This window comes from Alosa sapidissima, chromosome 18, assembly GCF_018492685.1.
Source record: "Alosa sapidissima isolate fAloSap1 chromosome 18, fAloSap1.pri, whole genome shotgun sequence".
Lineage (NCBI taxonomy): Eukaryota > Metazoa > Chordata > Actinopteri > Clupeiformes > Clupeidae > Alosa > Alosa sapidissima.
Window position 1 is genome coordinate 19,854,919 of NC_055974.1, and position 19,689 is coordinate 19,874,607.

At 41.5% G+C, this 19,689-nt stretch overlaps 2 protein-coding genes across 2 annotated transcripts; one reads left to right on the plus strand and one right to left on the minus strand.

Annotated features, from left to right (window-relative positions):
• The first annotated feature begins 536 nt into the window (after positions 1-536).
• Positions 537-8,671, plus strand: LOC121690496 (N-acyl-aromatic-L-amino acid amidohydrolase (carboxylate-forming) B-like). Its single transcript, XM_042071087.1, has 7 exons — positions 537-571; positions 1,394-1,646; positions 4,414-4,609; positions 4,994-5,087; positions 6,706-6,813; positions 7,028-7,140; positions 8,410-8,671. Exons 2-7 carry the CDS (start codon positions 1,411-1,413, stop codon positions 8,608-8,610), a joined length of 948 nt encoding a protein of 315 aa, XP_041927021.1. The 5' UTR covers positions 537-571; positions 1,394-1,410; the 3' UTR covers positions 8,611-8,671.
• A 76-nt stretch (positions 8,672-8,747) lies between these two features.
• LOC121690499 (claudin domain-containing protein 1-like) lies at positions 8,748-15,965 on the minus strand. Its single transcript, XM_042071089.1, has 5 exons — positions 15,131-15,965; positions 14,488-14,595; positions 13,400-13,537; positions 12,205-12,459; positions 8,748-11,418 (listed from the first exon to the last, which is right to left on the minus strand). Exons 1-4 carry the CDS (start codon positions 15,420-15,422, stop codon positions 12,239-12,241), a joined length of 759 nt encoding a protein of 252 aa, XP_041927023.1. The 5' UTR covers positions 15,423-15,965; the 3' UTR covers positions 8,748-11,418; positions 12,205-12,238.
• Between the last annotated feature and the right edge of the window lie 3,724 nt (positions 15,966-19,689).

Genomic DNA, 19,689 nt, shown 5'->3' on the forward strand with positions numbered 1-19,689 from the left:
AGAGAGAGAGAGAGGGAGAGAGGGAGAGAAAGAGGAAGCCAGCAGAGCAGCAGTGAGTGTGAGTAGAGTTAGCTGAGTCAGGGGAAACCCTGTAAAAGCATTCAGAAAGAAAGAGGTCGGATGAAAGACAGAGAGGAGAGAGAGAGCGTGTGCATGTGCATGTGTGTGGTGTGTATGAGAGAGAGCTAGCGAATGAGAGAGTGAGAGACACAGAGAAGAAAGAGAGAGAGAGAGAGAAGTAAAAGAGAGGTGAAGAGAGAGAGAGAGAGAGAGAGAGAGAGAGGTCTTAGGGTGAGGAAATGGTCTGAGCAAAGTCTGTACCTGCCTGCTGATCTCCATCTACTGCTCTTTTTCCAGTCTTGAAGCTCTTGTGCAGACGCTGGTTCACGCCTCGACCCCCGCCACAACCTGCCTGTCAGTCTGGGTCAGAGTTCAAAGGGTCAGCCATTCTGCCACGTGCCAGCACAATCTGCGCCACTGTCCGTCACGTGTGGGGGGGTGGTGGAGGGGGTGGGGGGGCCAGGACAGCGGCAGAGGAAGGAACACACAAAACACCCGGGAGAGGGACGAGGTAAGGTTAACTCTATTCTGCCCTCCATGTACGTTTCTGTGATTTCGCGGTGAGGAAACATTAGCGAGTGCTGTCAGTGGGAAGCAAGCAAGCTTACTCAGAAGGAGAAGGCCAGCTATGTGGTTTGAACTATACAAGAGGACAGTGAAGAAAAGTCGCAGTAGGTGGGGACAGGGTCCAGGAAAGACACTCAAACAGAGAGAGAGGGAGAGGAGAAGGAAGGGGGGGAGGACGGAGAGAAAGCATATTCGTGGAGCAACAGAGAGGAAATTTCGATTTGCGGCTGCTCATAAGGTGATAAACTTGCTGGGCTGGGCTTGTGTGTGTGTGTGGTGCATGCTTAATGTTACATCCTACCATGGTTTACACCTCAATAACAATCTCCATTGCATATGATGTATGAAGAATAATGCAATATATCGTATCATTTTTGTCATCTTGTGTAATAAATTTTCTTATTTTTAAAAAAAAAAATCATCACCGTTCGCTTTTTTACTTTTAGCAAAGGTTGTTTGAATATGCTAGGATTTATTAGGCTATGTGAGTGTGACTATTCTTTTTTACCACTCAAACGTGTCTTTTTGTTTCTGGTATAGTCCAATTTATTGCACTGTACACATTCTGTAGCGGCTCTGTTGTTCATTTATTCATTCATTCATTTCCTTCCCTTTTTGCTTTAAGCATAGGTGTTTTATTACACTGGTATACAATATGTGGCTGTTCAATTGCCATTTGTGAATCAATCCTATAAACCATCAACCATGGTTTATAGGATTTATTCATGTTTTAATATATTTCTTTAATACTGCTGTAATGATACAGTAGTGTCTAGGTCACAGATGAGCAAAGTGTCTTTTCCTGCCTTGTCCCGCGTGGCTGTGTGTGGTGGTACCCATGGCAACGAGCTCTCGGGTGTGTACCTGGTGCGGGAGTACTTGAGGAGGAAGCATAACCAACGCAATGCCCAGGAGTCCTTTACCTTGATGATGGTGATGTCAAATCCGCGCGCCGTTCAACAGTGTCGTCGCTACACCGAGACAGACTTGAACCGTTGCTTCACTCGAGCCACTCTCAGGTAAGCCCGTCTCAATTCATTCTTAAATAAGCTCGTCTCAATTCATTCACAAGTAAGCCCGTCTCAATTCATTCACAAGTGAACCAGTCAAGATTAATCTCTCAAGTAAACCTGTCTCGATTCATTCTCAAGAGAGCAAGTCTCGAGCCACTGTAAGCCCATCTTGATTCACTTCAAATTCTTTTTAGGCAAGTCCGTCCACTTGGCGGACATATTGCAACACATTTTGGGCACTTATCGGACATCTATTTCGGGCAGGCTTCACGACACCAACCTCGCTCCAGCTGTGAGATCACAACACGTGATTCGTGGTGGAAGGGGCAGAATATGTGTACTGTAATTTCCCAACTATTAGCCACGCGTCGGGGTTCTTCTCCCTGTCGGGACTTATTTTCTGATAATTACCGGCGGACAATACATTATCCCGCTTATTACACGGCTACTTGCCAAAACGAGAAAAGAAACCTAACACAACGAATCTTTAAAAATGATTTTACTACCGTTTCGTGTCTTCCGCTGACAAAATAAATAGTTCGCCACACAGATAGAACTTGACAGTTTCAGGTGTTGTGTGACAACCTCTTACTGGCTTACTTTCCCTTTCAATGAAATTCCATTGCAATAAGCGAACAGAATTCTTGCGGAGGGATATGAAAGACGTTAATCAACCCGTTGCCATTGACAGCAGTGATTATATACTTTGCCGGTGATTTATATAGATTTATTACACGGCTCTTCAGAGTGCTGTAGAAAGTTCCATTCACATGAATGGGCCTTCCCAACGTTCGGGCCTATGTTAAATCTACATAAATCACCGGCAAAGCATTTAATCACCGCTGTCAATGGTAACGGGTTTTGTGCTTCTGATTAATGTCTTTCATATCACTACGGAAGGACTGGAACTTCATTCAAACGTGAAAGCAGACGGTTGATCAGCAGCTGTGTTCTAAAGAATGTTTGATTCAAGTTCAGCAGCGTGTGTTGTTGCGAACTATTTGTTTCTCAGCAAATGCCACGATGAACGGTAACAAATAGGCTAGGTTATGTAGGCTAAAGTCATATCGTGGGGAGTTTATTATTTCGTTTTGGCAAGTAGCCGTGTAATAAGCGGGATAATGTATAGAACGCCGGTCATTACTGTGAAAATAAGTCACTTCAGGGCGGAACAAGACCCCTCCGCTGCGCGTCGGGGTCCGGTTCGCCCTGTCGGGACTTATTTTCCCAGTAATGACCGGCGTTCTATACATTATCCCTTACTTAACCCCTTACCCTTTCCCTCACGGGATCAAAAAATCAAAAAAATATACTTACATTTCTTTGGGAGATCTTTTAAGTGCTGTGTCTCCTCATTATAAAGTCTCTTATAAGTAAGCCTATCTCGATTCACTCTCAAGTAAGCTAAGTCTGTCTTGATTAATTTTCAAGCAAGCCAATCTCAAGACACTGTCAAGTGAGGTCATGACAGGCCTGAATCTAGACTAGGGTTGTTAATTTTGAAGCATGTGTCTGCACTTCCTACACATAGGCTATTCTACATAGAGTATAGTGGCACTTCCTTCCTCAGCACTTGTTTTAAAAGCTTCCACATCTACACTTTGTTTGGCAAAGGCCTACTTCAGACACTGAGGCATTGATTCAGGCCTACGTACATTTAAGTAATCATATAGTAAATAGTTTGTTGATGGTACATGATATTTGATTAGCTTATATTTGATTAAAATAATTAGCTTATTTAGAAACAATAAGATCTGAGTTTAAGTGTTTATGGAATACCTATATATATATATATATATATATATGTATCTGGGTGTGGCGGCTAGAAAAAGTGAGCTTTGTATATGGAGCTCGATGTTGCAGGACACATTTGAGTCTTAATGGTTCACATACATCAATGCATATAGGAAACAGCAAGCTGGCAGTTGTCCAGCCAGGTTTTTTTTTAATGTAGGCAAAAATATGTACTTTTTATTAGCCTTTTTAGCCTACTAACAAGTGTAGGCTAATATAGCTAAAGTGCTCTCTGTTTTCTAAGTAGCAGCGTTCGGCATCGGCATTTCAGTCATTTCCTCATAATTTCTCATTTCATAATTGTGATTTCACGATTGCTTCCAGAGGTATACAATAATTTCCAGTGTATTTGCTGCATTGTATTAACCTCATAGCTGAAGAAATTTTGCTAAATCAATGTATAAGCCTGAGCTAATAGTTGGGAAATTACAGTATGTTAGTATTTCACTTCACAGACACAAAAATTCACACCCCAAAGTCAGGCCAAATGAACATACTTATTTTAATAGTTTCTAATTAACATTAAAATGAAAAGCATGCTGCTTATCACAATCATATAAACATTAGACCACTAATAGATACCGTCATGGCACATCATGCCAAACCATTGTATACCAGTCTGTGAAGTCTTGAGGCCTTGCCTGTGTCCTGTGTATGTAAACAAAGGCAAGCATATTTAATGACATTATATATTTCATACCCAGAGGGCTTGATATTTTGTCCCTCACTGTTAAAATAAATCTACCATTAAAATTATAGCCCATTAATTTCTTTGTATGTGGGCAAACTTACAAAATCAATGAGGGACCACATAAATCACTGCGTGATTTCACTGCGTTCATGAGAGCTCAGACCGCTCTCTATGGAAGCTTACTCGATCCAACATAATTAGGACCCTGTCATTGGTCATTCAGTCGGTCGGTTGGTCTGTCAGCCCTCGATGACTCTCTCTCTCTCTCTCTCTCTCTCTCTCTCTCAGTACTCCCATCTCCGATAAGACACCATATGAGATTGTGCGTTCCCAGGAGCTCAATGGCTTGTTGGGGCCCAAGGGAAGCCCTGAAGCTATGGATCTGGTGTGCGACCTGCACAACACGACGGCCAACATGGGCCTGTGCTTCATCAGCTTCTCTGACAGCGATTGGATCTGCCTACACATCTACAGACACCTCCAGGCAAACCCTCCCCTCTGCTCATATTATCCACACTTATAGCCTTGTCATCTACAGCCAAATCTATTTATTTCCACTGTTATGGACAATGGAAAATACAATATAATCATCATAAAGAAAACAAATAGTCAAACAAGAAAACAAGCATGGAGAGTCTCAGTCAGTGCTCTCTCTCTCTCTCTCTCTCTCTCTCTCTTTCTCTCTCCAAAGCATGTGAACACAATTTACGGAATAGTTTCATGACATGCCTTTTTTTATGGTTAAATAGCATTTTTGTTTCAGATTTGTATTTCACAAACTAGGTGTTTTTTTTCATTATCAATAAATGAATGAAGGCTATAATTATTGTGAAAAAACTGATGTAACCATTTTTCACATTGTTTGCAGAGAGAGCTGGCCACCATACCTGTACGATACATACACTTTGACACACCAAAGAATGAAGCTTACTCTTTAGAATCAGTGGGAAAACATGGCTTCGGTGAGAGCATGTGCTATTGAGTGAGGTTAAAATTAATAGTTTCCCATGTTGTGTATGTGTATTTTGTGCTCATGCATGTCAGTCTTTGTGATACAGCCTTTGTGACTGACACATGTATTGAGATCCCTAATCTGAGTGTTGTTAAAAAAAAACAATATGAGAGCATGGTTATAACTATGTCAATGTGAGAAGGTTCTAGTTTGATTACGCCTCAGAAGCAACAGCCACAGTTTGCTCTCATTTACAGTTGGTTGATCTATGAGGCCACCAAGGAATTTGCTGTGAATAGCTTGAAAAAGCTATCAACAAGCCTGACTGACACATGTATGTGTGTGACAATGTTCTAGTTTCACTGTGACTGAAAGGCCGCAGAAGGTTGACATTTACAATAATCTGTATTGAAAACATCCAACCCTATTATTCAACAGTTACATAATGTGTCACTGATTCACATTGATTCACATGTAATGCTTCACTGTGTGAAGTAGCCCGAGTTGGGCACTGCAGGGAGAACTAATGAGCTATCACCTCCCTCTGCTGCACATCTGTTGAAAGAAAAAGTTATATTGGCCTAATTGGAATGATGGGCAAAGCGGCAAGTCATAAGTCTAACTGAAGCTAATTTAATAACTAGGCAAAATGAATTTGCTAATTTATCGCCTGGTTTAAACCTTAAACACAAACGTTGATGAGTCAGCTTAATGCTGTAACATCTAACATGAAAGGTCATGCACAAGGACTTTGCTTATTGACATACTGTACGTTGCACTTGGCCTGCCTTTTAAATTAGGGCTTTAAAGGTTGTATCAGCGATTTCAGGCCCAAAAAAGGCCCAAACATAAATGATCACATTCATCTAATCTTTCCTAACGATCTGCTAGCTGTCTGCCCCATAAGCTGTCCGTCAAAAAAACGCGTCTCTGTGGGCACCCTAGGCTCCGAGATCTGTACACAAAAACAATTGCTACCAACAAAGGTTGGCAACCCCCTCAAAAGCAAAATAAAATGTTTCAACCAATAACTGACTAAATCTGCGTTTAGGAGAGTTTTAATTGCACGGGAGGGGGAGGGAGTAGCGAACTTTCTGTTTTGTTTGAACATCAACAGAAGTGACGTATCCCCGCTATTGCTGATACAACCTTTAAGTCTGAACTTTTATATCCCAAATTGAATTACAAACATTCAATTGGCAGTTGGCACATTATCATTTGGCATATTAGCATTTCACATATACTCTCAATTGCAGAGCCCAGGAGGTGTCATTTTGTATATCGAGAGAATGTGCGCTCATTTTACTTAATTGTTGTCTCATTTTACTAGATTGTGTGTAGAAGTGTGCACAATTTAGTATATTGTGTGCTCATTTTACTAAATTGTGTGCACATTTTACTAAATTGTGCGCACATTTTACGAAAATTAAAATGAGAGCACAATTAACTAAAATGAGCGCACTAAAACATGCGCACAATTTAGTAAGATGAGCACACAATTTAGTAAAATGAGAGCACGTTTTCTGGATATACACCAAAAAATGTCTTGCAATGACCCCTCCAGGGTTCCGTACTCATCATCATCGTAATGATTGATCATCACTGAAAAATATCTTTGGTTTCCATAGCGATGGAGATTGGCCCACAGCCCCATGGTTCTGTCAGGTCCAACATTTTTGTTGCTATACAAGAGGGAGTAGAGCAAATGCTGGAATGGATCCACCTCTTTAACTCAGGTATACAGCTCCCCCCAAAAATATATGCTCCCATAGTCATCTTTGAACAGCCACAGTTTATGACACACATTTTGAACGGACACCTAAAACCTCCACATTAATAGTGGCTTTAAAGCATCTTCATATGACAAGAACACAATCACACTCTCACTGTCTAATAGCTGATCTCACCCTCTCTTCTGCCCCTCCATTTCCAACTTATTTTGTTTTAAAGGGACTCAGTTTGAGGGAGGGTCCGTGGAAGTGTTCACGCTGGTTAAGAACATTGACTACCCACGGGACCCTGAGACACGTGCCATCACTGCTGCTATTCATCCAGATCTTCAGGTGAGATCCACCGTGTCTAATCTGTAGACATCAAGTTTTAATGAATTCTGAATTAATTAATTATTGAATAATCAATAATTGTGTATCTTTGATAAAGGACAGAACTTCAAGCCTGGTTATGTTTTGAGTCATATCGAATACCAAAACTTATTACACGGCTCTTCAGAGTGCTGCAGAACGTTCCATTCACATGAATGGGCCTTCCCAACGTTCGGGCCTATGTTAAATCTACATAAATCACCGGCAAAGCATTTAATCACCGCTGTCAATGGCAATGGGTTTTGTGCTTCTGATTAATGTCTTTCATATCACTACGCAAGGACTGGAACTTCATTCAAACGTGAAAGCAGACGGTTGATCAGCAGCTGTGTTCTAAAGAATGTTTGATTCAAGTTCAGCAGCGTGTGTTGCGAACTAGGCCTATTTGTTTCTCAGCAAATGCCACGATGAACGGTAACAAATAAGCTAGGTTATGTAGGCTAAAGTCATATCGTGGGGAGTTTATTATTTCGTTTTGGCAAGTAGCCGTATAATAAGCGGGATAATGTATAGAACGCCGGTCATTACTGTGAAAATAAGTCCCTTCAGGGCGGAACAAGACCCCTCCGCTGCGCGTCGGGGTCCGGTTCGCCCTGTCGGGACTTATTTTCCCAGTAATGACCGGCGTTCTATACATTATCCCTTACTTAATTGATGTTCTAAAGAATGCAACTCAGTAGCAAATTCAACCAATCAGTGGAAATGTACATGTGTATGTGTCAGTTTAAGCGTCACAGTGACTCACCCTTCCACACACTGCTTTGTTCATAAACATAAAGAGATACAAGCGTGCAAACACCTAAAGGCCAACACAGTGAATGGCAATGTGGTTTAAAACAATGGGTTTGGTGTGGCACCAATCTTGTACCCTTCACAAGTGACGACCAAACCAATTCAACAATTCAACCCTCTCAAAAAAAAAACTGGGGTAAGGTGTGACCTCTCTCTTACACAGAGGAAACTTACCTATTGTTACACTGAATACACCAAGGTGATCCATCAAGATTGACATGATCTTGTTACAGTGATGCGTATCTGCCTGTATTTGAATTATTCTTTCACAATATAGCTTTCTTTCTTTCCATCATTCAAGTTTCTTTTACATTTGGTCATAATTTGAATTAAAGTCAATAACGTAGTGTTTTTTTACTGTATCTCTCAGGACTTCAGGGAGTAGGTGATATTTACAACATGCCTTTATTTCTTTTTCTTCCTTTCTGAATCTCTCAGGACCGTGACTTTTGCCTGCTTCACCCTGGCGATCCTTTATTCCTCTCTTTCTCTGGGGAGACACTGCGTTACAAAGGGAAAGAGCCACTCTATCCGTTTTTCGTTAACGAGTGTGCTTACTATGAGAAGGGCATCGCTCTCTCTCTGGCTCGCAGAAGGAGAGTCGTCATTCCATCCATCCAGTGCGACAGAGACCGATAGTCAAGAAGGATGGGGACTCGACAATGGGACACTTTCCACACTGGGGATAAAGGGGTCAAAGTACGGACTCGTTTCATTTGAAATCCACAGCGATGTCTGTGAGGAATGCGCAAAGAAATAATCACATAAATACAATGTAACGTCATCAGCTTTAATGAATATATGCCTCACATTTTCAAACTTCCTAATGCATATGCAGCACTGCTAGAACAGAACATTTTAAAAACAATTCTGAGATATCATAGAGAGAAAGATGAAAACAAAATATAAGAGTGATTGATATCGACGCTTCTCTACATTCAAAAGCTGAAGAAAACAACTTAACTTTGCTTGAATTGGTCTATTTCTAAAATCATCTGTTTTTGTGTCTGTATAACACAGCCGGCAGTGTACCAGAAATGTGGATAGTGTACAAATAAACAGCCATCATTAGATTGAAATTTGATCTATTACAAACATTTCATTTTTAATGATTTCATTATATCAATTTAATTTCATTAAATCAATTTAAATCACAGTAGCCATAAATAAACTATTTCTAAATATCAAATGTAAAAAAGAATATTTCTAATACAGACAGATATTACAAACAGTCACGACAAAAATAAATAAAATGAGAAAATAAATAAATATGATGGCAGAAATTGAGAGAAGAATGGACTAGTATTTCACAACCAGCCACCTATTCTTCCGCCCTCATTTCTCTGCTTTCCTCCAACTCATTTTAGCTCCTTACAGGCAATAACACAACGGGGTCTAAAACTCCCATGTTTATTCATAGTCCACTCCAAAAAGTATCAGCCCCAAACCTAACCACAAATAACACAACTGACTTAAGACAAAAAAAAAGGTGCCTCTCAGCTCCACGGTCTCCATTGTTAGAAAAACAAAACCTGAAATGCATGTTCCCTCTTTTGGAACGAGGGCACGTTGATGTGTACAGAACATGTTATGTGTTCCCAATGACCCATTCACTGAGGACAAACAAATAATTGACACTGGATTGTCAGCTCTATAAAGGTTGTCACACACAAGCAGGTAATCTTTTCATGTGTTGCTTTAACACACAGCATGACTTGACATGCCCATGACGATGACACAGAATAGTTGATGCAAGTAAGTGTAACTGACTTAATGATTGGTCGGTAGGGATGCCTGTCACTTTGGACATCCAGTCCTGAATGGTCCAGCAGAGCTGTACCCTTCTGAAATTCTTGTTGTTATTAAAAACCGATACGCCATTGATGGATTATCTACTTTAGAGCTGACTGTGATGCCTCAATACTAAAACAGACCACTCTTCCAGCTTGATATGGGGTCACATTTTCAAAGGCTAACTATTCTCACAATATCAGGCTCTAAATCTTTCACAGCAACAACCGCCAAGAAACAGAAGCTGAATTGGGTTGAATGCAGTTATCAGAGCAATTCTCTTTGATAGTTTTCATGATTGATTCTGCATCGACTTTTTCTTTCCTTCACATACTTAATTAAAAGGTACAACTGCCAGCTTCCACTGGCCCAAAATACTGACTCTACACACCACACTTGGTGATGTGTTTCACCAGAAATGTTTGGGGGACAAGTGCTTTGTGTGCATTCTGGAGCATGATGTTCCCACAGTTTCCTATTCAGTCTCTGATTATACTGTCCAGACTATTGCACCTTGAGTTCATTGGCTCAAATGTTAACCTTCCATTCCTGATTCAGTGCAGTATAGCATTCCAGGAAAAAGAGCCACTTTGGATTTTTTTCCTTTAGTTTCCCCAAAGAACTTGCATACAAAAGATAATGATATTATTCACTGTAAATACCCTTGGCTTTCAGGTACAGAAAGCTAATGTCACCAAATAAAAGTCAAAATAAAAGCAAAATACTAACAAAAATGTGTGATTATGCTCATATGTTACCCCCAAAACTGTGAGGCTCACTGTGCAGGAACTGATTTTTGTAATGTTCAGATATCTGTTTCATTTCAATATCATTAGGCGAGAAGCAAGCCAGCAATGAGAAGGACAGACACACACGCACGCACACACATGCACGCACGCACGCACGCACGCACGCACGCACACACACACACACACACACACACACACACACACACAAAGACACAGTACATCTGCCAGTACTCAGTACATCGGAGTACATGCCAATTCAGTTCACACACCTGAAAAGTTCACAATACCCTAATGCAAGTCAAAATCATGATGTAAGTGTCAAATCATGAATCAGGACCACACTATATTGAGTGAAATCAGCTAGCTAAAGTGCTCAGGCGGACCAAAAACATCTACACTAACATCAGCTGTCACTAGACAGCTCCCAGACTCCCGCCTTAATCAGGCTCAGAACTGACCCGGAGTCAGCCAGTAACTAAGTACATGACCCTGAGAAACAGACAAGGTTCAACAACACTAAGGCTACCAGAAAGAAGTTAGGCAGTCATCTACAAGTAAGGACCACTAATGGCTGCGTAGGCCCTTTGGGTGAAAGCACACCAAAGTAACTTGTCAAGAGCCTGAAGAATGCATAAAGCTTGAGCAGAACAGCAGAGAACTCCGGGATCAGAAAATAAACAAATGAACAAATAAGCAAACAAACAAACAAATAAATAAATAAGAAAAAGCTAGTGTTTGCCTACCACTCACAGCAACGCAAGCAACTCAAATGCCAACATCTTAAAGCCACCTATGATCTAAAATGAATAAATGTCCAACAATGCAAGGGGTTGACCTATCCCCACACTCCCCTTAGAAAGGGTTTTGGGGGAGTTGGGGGACTCCTATAATAGAGGGGCAAGGGTAAAACGTTCCACATACTCGACGCCCCCGACCGGTAGCGCGACAATGTGACGTCACAGAAGCGCCGTAACCATTTATACTCGCGCGTCGTGGTCACGACACTAGTTGCAATATTCTCCTGAACAGAGGTGTCGCTGTTGTGAAAAGATTAATGCTAACTACGTTACACAGCAGAAGAAGCTGCATTAAGAAACACTAGTAGCAGAGAGCAGAGAATGTAAACGGGCTCTGCTATTATCTAGCCTCTGTGAGGGTACTTCAGACTTTGGTTGCTACTATTCACAACTACCATCATCATTATCATCTAGTTTCCAAGGTGTGTGCACAGGTAGATAGATAGATAGATGGATATATAGATAGATACTTTAGTCATCCCGAGGGAAATTTTAATAATTTAAACAGTTTAGTTAGCTGGCTAGCTAGCTAGCAGCTGGCTGAGTTTGTGTAATTTCCTGAAGTGGAAAGAGATTTTGTTCAGGCCTTAATAGATATCCTTTGTTTGAAAATAAATCGTTTCTATTCTTTCCTCTTAATTCCATGTGTTGCAACTCTCACTGGTAACTTTGTTAACTTATCCAGCAAACTATTAAAAATTCACGACTGTAACAAAACACTGCAACTCTCGCTTGCCCTCGAACTAGTCCATCTTCCTGTTTCCGCCTTGTCGCGCTCGTCTGAAAAAAAATGAGAGGTGCGCTACCTCACGCTACCTGGCTTCAATCCTGGCGCGCCAGCAAGAGTCACGTTGTCGCACTACCGGTCGGGTGCGTCAGGTATGTAGAAGCCCTAAGGGGGTGAAGCGTGGGTGGAGTGTTTGTGTGTTTTTATGCTACTCTATACGCGGTCATGCGGTAGTAGTTCTGGCTGTGGCTGCGTGCCGCCCACACAAGCAGGGCGGCGGCCATCATGTGCAGCGGAGAGGAGATGAGCGCCAGGTAGAGCGACCAGCCCAGGGAGGCGTCCACGCGGTCGGGCAGCACTGACACTCGATGCAGCAGGTCCATGCCGGCCAGGTAGCAGCAGACCGTGGCCAGGGTGCACAAGGCTGGGGGTGGAGAAAGTCCAAGTTAGCTTTTATTGCCATTTCCACACATCCCCATTACCAGACATATACTAAATATTTTTTGGGGGGAGGGATCAAAGTGCAACATAGAGTATTGCACAATAAATAAAGTGGTAGCAAAACCCGATTTTCCGGTTACAGACAAACATCCCAGATCGGCTCTGATAGCACTTGGTAGGTCGTTCCACCAACATGAAACAACAAGTGAAACCAATTAGTCTGGACTGCTGTGTGTGTAGGGGGCGGCAGTGCCAGATGACGTTCCTTAGAGGAACGCAGCCTCTAGGAGAGCACTTAAGTGGGAGCAGACCCAGCAATCACTTTGTAGGCAAGCATTAGTGACTTGATTTTGATGCGGGCAGCTAAAGTTGGAGCCAGTGGAGCTCACTGGACAGTGGGGTATCGTGCCCATTTTGGTTCATTGAACGCGCTGCTGCATTCTAGACCACCTGGATGCCAAAACACAACACATCATGTTTTGTATTGTGTACTTTACAGCTATGAATGTTGTCTAGTGCAGTGGAGTGACTTTAACACAGACTCATGAAGTAGGCTAGAGGGTTATTTTTAAATGCATCAATGACGCAGCTTCTTAAAACAGTTTTAGGTAGTAATAAATTGGTTGCTATGAAGTAGTCTAATAGGCTACAGTTCTATTATGCAGCTCAGCCAACACAATGTGAGCACAGGCCTATTGCTGTGGTCTCAGCTCATGAGCACTGTATACAGATTGTTTTTAAGGAATTAACACCCATGTTATAGCTATAATAATGTGTGAGATACTTCATAATCAGTAAGTCGGTGTGCCTTGGAGTTTTGGTTTGAGCTTTGGTGTGCCTTAGCCCCATAAGGTTAAGAACCTCTGGTCTAGTGTGAACTAAGCCTCACAGACATTGATTATCATACACTGCAATATACTCACCAGCCAATAGATGGAGCACCCCAATCCCAAGTGTGGGGGCAAGACTGTGACATAAACATGCACAAAAGCCTATTATGCCTGCCAGCACCACCAGCCCCAATGACACCAGTGGAAGCAGGAACTGACACCTCCATAAGTCTGTGGTACATACACACACACACACACACACAGAAAGAGAGAGAGAGTTAGTCGAGACCTGCTGGAGTGATTGACAGTTGCAAAACACAATCTAAATGGTTAAGGATATCTAGTGAAAATAATGTTTCCATACCGTGCATAGAAAAATACAACGAGTAATTGTCAGACTTGTGCTGCTCTACAGGATTACAATGTGGTAGACATGAATTCAATGAAAGGAGTGTGTGTGTGTGTGTGTGTGTGTTTGTGAAGGAGAAAAAGAGAGAGAAAAGGAGAGAGAGAGACAGACAGAGAGAGAGAATGTGTGTGTGTGTGTGTGTGTTTGAATAAAAACACATTTTTTCCCCAAATTGTCTTGCGTCATGCTGTGATAATGCAAATCCAAATCTCTCTACTGTCTAACTGAGTCCTGCTTCTGTGAGGTCAGAGAAATCTGACTGAGCAATGTGAGTGTTTGTGTGTCACTGCCATAGGGTGTCTGTCTATTCAAGAATACCACTGACAGAGAGAGAGAGAGAGAGAGAGAGAGAGAGAGAGAGAGAGAGAGAGAGAGAGAGAGAGAGAGAGAGAGAGGGAGAGAGAGAGAGAGAGGGGGGGGGAGAGAGAGAGAGAGAGAGAGAGAGAGAGAGAGAGAGAGAGAGGGAGAGAGACTGGCAGGCAGATAGTGAGCCAGATGGACCACCATACAAATTTAATGCTGGCACATCTAGAAATCTAGAACAGTTCATGACTTTGGGGCAGATTGTGCATGAAGATAGAAAATGCATAAGTAACAAACCTGGTATGCCGTAGGGAGTAAACTAAATGCAGTACTGTGTGCAATGCATGTATGGACAGTCTTAAATGTCTATCCCAACTCTGACCCTATAGTCAACAGTGATACTAGGCAATGGCATACGGGTGTAATAACCTGATTTCTGTATGTTCATTCCATGACTGAGCCTACTTACAGGTCCGTATCATGTCCTCTCCACTGTTGTGATTCCCTGGCTCCTTGTACTTGGGTGTGAACTGTTGTGCCAGAGTGAAACTGACACACTCCATCACCATTTTAGGGTCTGAGGATGAGGGAAAGCAAAATGTCAACACAAAACACACTCCTCCCAAATAGAAAAATCAGATTGCCAGACAGCGGACCGCTGGTGGTATGCCACCGGTGGCGTGCCACTTGCGGTCCGTCGTTGGACCACCACCATCTCTTTAAATTTAACTTGTCATGAATATTAAAATTATATATGGAGTATAACTGAACAAATTTTAGACCAATAGTTGCAAAATATTTGTCTGCAACCCGCCAGAGAACCGATTAGCAAAATGCCAGTGCACCGCCAGATCTGCCCCCAGTGGGCCGACAGTGCTCCGTCAGCCCCTTTGCTATCTGGGCTGTCACACATGCACACTGTGATGTGATGCACCATTAACCATGTCAATCAAAAGAATGTGATGCACCATTAGCCATGTCAAACAAGAAGAGATGCAGAGCTAAACTACTGAGATTAAAAGCAGAATTAAAAGCAGTAGGCTTAGCTTAAACTACGGGTGCCTCCAGTAGGCTACACACAACATCCAGTTTTAATGGAAGATAATATTTACCTGGTTCTTTGTACCAATGGGTTTCTGTAGGCACTTGCAAGCAGCGCCACCACAAACCCACTGTCCCGTTGAGGCGGAAGAGAGAGTCGCTGTATGTCTTTTCATCGAATTCGCCATCAATGAATTCTTCCTGGAGAGCGCGAAGCTCTGAGGCATTAGCCTCGCCGTAAACAGGCGGGCTGATATACTGGTACCAGTGCTGCGTTCCCACGGCCACGGATAGGTACACCGTTGCAATGATGCTCAGGACGCAGGCGATCACAAGAGCTGTGGCGTAGCGATTATCGACCATGATTTTTGAACACCCCGGTGGATAGGCTAGGCTATAGACGGAGATAACTCAGCGAAAGCTGGCTCGCAATGAAAGTTTCTCACCAGATAAATCGCAGCCGGCTACGCAGATGACGACCGAGTGTGATTTACCAACCGGAGAGATATGTTATCCGACCCGCCATGCCCATGACCTCAATTAATTCGAATGTGTGTGGGGTATTCCCCTTTGGTGTGGAATGCCCTATTTTCCATGATATCCCTCGCTGCCTTGTTGCACATCCCGAGGATCCCATCTGTCGTCCTCCATCTGTCAGCGAACAATTCCGCCGACGGATGATGATCAGGCGCGTCCGTCCACCGAGGGTGTCAATACTAGCCTACTGCAATCACGACCGTAGTGGTAAAAAAATAACCAAACTAAAAGTGGCCTATACAGCGAACAACCAAATGTGTCGTATTCAATCGTAGGCTATATCCAGATCTTTGGTCAATATATGACAGATAGCGCAGAATGTCTTGGTTTGTGTTCTTTACTTGGAATGTCAATAAATCCCAATCCATGCGTATTCCTGTTCCGGAAAATGTGCAGCTAAGAGTTCTGGGTATTGAAGTCCTGGGATTTGTCGTTATTAAGTTGTTGTAGCGCAAGCTGTTTTTATATTTTAAGCTCCTACCAGGACTGCAAAATAGTCTTCCACTATCAGATTCTGTTGCTTAAAATGTGTGCTTTGTTCCTCTTTTGTGCACCACATAGCCTATAATTAAAGGCTGCCCTAAAATCATTTTAATGCTTTGTCCAGTTTTGCAGAATATTTATATTTCTGACCACATAGCCCAACTGTCTGAGCCAACCTTCTTCCAGCTTCTTGCCATCATCACCCTCATGTGTAGGTTACAACTGATCAACCTACCAACTTCTTTTCCGTTATTCTGCTTATATATTACTGTATTGCATAAATAGGCCTACTCATATTACAATCAGTTTCACTGGAAATGCATAATATTGTTGTCTGCACTCCATATGGCATACTCCATGGAATGTATATTCCTGGTATTGATCTCTGTATCATATATTTTGTATTGTCAAGGCCAGTACGCTGAAGTAACACGAATGTTCTGAACCAAGCCAAGTCCTTTGATGTGTCAATGTAGTTGGTGAATAAAATCTTATTCTGATTATGATCTGCTGAAATGTTGCTGATATGTTCCTCAGATTAGCCTGATATGCAACAAATGATCACACTCTTGTGTCAATCTATGTCAAAATAAATGTATTTGGGACAGATGACACTGAGTCAGTTTGTTGTGTTAGGCCTACAATTCTTTTGAATCTGGACATAACTTCAAGGTATAGGCCTACTATACTAGATATGTTGAGTTTAAAGCCTTGTGTATGTTCAATTATTTAGCTACTTATGCAGCATTTACAGAGAACAGATACTCCAGAAGGGCTCGTTTAGAACAAGTAGATGGCTTCCGTGCCACCTAGGGCTGCACGATTTGGGAAATATCTAATTGTGATTTTTCTGACAGATATTATGATGGTGATTTGCAATAGTATTTTTTAATGTCAATGTCAAGATTCAGTTCAATATTCCAAATATCTCTTGCCTGCCTAGTGCATGAGAGGCACAACACTCCTGATTGGTGAGCTTCATGCACTCTCTGTCACACATGGAGGATGACATAAAGGGTGACTTCAGGTATATGTTAGACCGGCACATCCGGGAACTTGACTCGTGACAAACGTTCCCGCCCCTTTCGGGGGGAAAACAAACAACCCCTCTCATTAACTCCAACGCAAATTAGGGTCAATAAACGTAATTCGTACAGAAATCGCAGGAGTAAATAATAACAAAAAATACCACAAATCAATATGACCACTCAATACATAACCACTTTGCCGGTCGTTGACCGTGAAAGATACCTACAAAAGCTTAATTCAATTAATATAAAAACATGTCCCTTCAGTCTCCCGAGTAGGCTATGAAGTGGTGCAACAACCCCACTCAGTGACCAGAAGTGTCATACGGTCTTCTCTTCTTATGGCTTGTAGCCATAATTTTCTTCTGTCAGGATTTTTTTTGAGGACATGGTAGGCAAAAGAAACTCAGGGAGGGGTTCTTAGATGTGTGGTTGGTACATGTCTACCGGTTCACTCTGGCTTGTTCTGAGGGAATGTTTTCCCCTCAAAAGGGGCATGGCGCAAACAACCTGCTCTGTGTGACGCGGGTCCGGTTGTAAGTATTGGGACATCAGGTAATTTGGGACAGCATAAGGAAAAAGCATTTTAATTCTGCCCTGTAAGGGCTATGGTAAAGTTAGGGGTGGTAATACATTGCTTAAGCATATAACTAAAGTCACATGACATAATGTACATGTAGGTGACATCAGACAGGGGGGTGTGGCAGCATCAAACAGGAAGTTGACCCCCAAAATCAAGAGGTAAGAAAAATGACATGTGCTTTAGGTGGATTTTAATATAAGGCTGTAAAGTGTGTATGAATAATTAAATGTTGACATCAATGTTGAGCAAATATGTTTGATGTAATATTGCACTAAAATAAACAATCATTGTTTTTAAATTATGTTTATATTAATTTAATTTGAGCATTTTCTTGTTGTTCCAAATTACCAAACATGGTGTGGTAAATTGGGACAGCATGTTTCAGGTTTTTAGGGTATACAATGAAATGTGTCAATAGTTTAGTAATAAATAACCTGATTAAAAGTGAAAAAGTCACATTTATAACAACACAAAACCTCAGTGATGTATCCTAGACAACTTTTAGCAGATAAAATTAGAGGCTGCAGTCAGAGCTGCGTGTAGTGGGCCTTGTAATTTGGGTCAGATCATTTTATGTCAATAATATCCTGACAAATTAGTAATAATAAAGGCTATGTTGTTAAAACAATGAAGTAAAAGCATATTTAGACCTTGTGTGGTAGTGATGAGACATATTATGCAACCTAGCCTAGCGTTAATGTATTTGGTGTGGACTCTTCTGCACTTTGCCTAATATGAGTTTGTTCTCATCTATGAAACTAATTCATTTTACAGAGTAGAATGGCACCCAGGAAAAAGACAGCCAGACCAAGGGAGAGTGAGGTGCAAGGGAGAGTGAACAAACAGGGAAAGTTAAAGGCAAAGTACAACATGTGGAAGAAGAGCAGAATGAAGGGAGCATTGCAGGAGTACAGGGAACTGGAAAGGGCAGGCAACAAACCTCAGCTCCGTTATCTTGCCAGGGCCTGGAATGTCCCAAAATCCCCCCTCCAAAGACGGGTTAAAGGTGTGATCGAAGGACATAAGCATGTAGCAGGACGAAAGCCAGTTCTGTCAGAGCAGGATGAGGCTAAATTAGCAGAGATAATCGAAAACCTAGCAAGACGAGGTTTTCCAATGAGGAAGCCAGAAATCCAGAAGCTTGCTTTTCAGTGCTTTTCAATCTAACCAAATCAGAAGATTACACATAATGCATAACCTTAAAGATATATTTATGTATAACAAATCCATTAAAACATTATTTAACATTAATTTATTTAATTATAGTTCAATACATTCATTTACACCCACAAGTCGGTGTCCCAAATTACCAAACAATTAAGCTCAGAATATAAAAATACAAAAAATGTCCCAATATACCTTAATCCACCCAATATAAAAATCATAAATGTGACATGATTATTTTGTGATTAGATAACTGCATTGGTTCAAAATTGCAAAAACGTAAATAGATAATTGTGCAGCACTAATGCCACTTGATATAGAGGAAATAAATAACCAGTAAAAATAAAGTGTTAATAAAGGTTTTAATCTTAAGGTCAATAATATAACAATGCTGCAATTATTGCAAAGGTCAAGAATGATAGCTTCATAATTCAACTCTCTGGTTCTAAAAATAATATATTTAAATAAAGACAGAAATAAAGAGACTTAAAATGTTTCACTATTTAGATTATTTGTTTTTTCTGCTTAAAGCCTACCTCACCACAAATGAAGAATTTGGTTTAAACTATAACTCATGTGCCACTAACGACTGTAAGTGATTTGAATAGTGAAGTCAAGCTAGGCTAGTAGACGAGTGCACTGAGTAAAAGTAGGCTACACTGAAAACTGCACTCTGTAGCCTACAGTGATTAACACGAGACACGCCCCTAAAGAATGTTGAACATTCATAGACACCTTCACATTCTTGTTACTCAAGCAATGTGGGTATCGAGTCAAGTTGACTACAACAGTCTACGTATTTCATTTTAAACATAACCATGTGAATTAAAAAGTG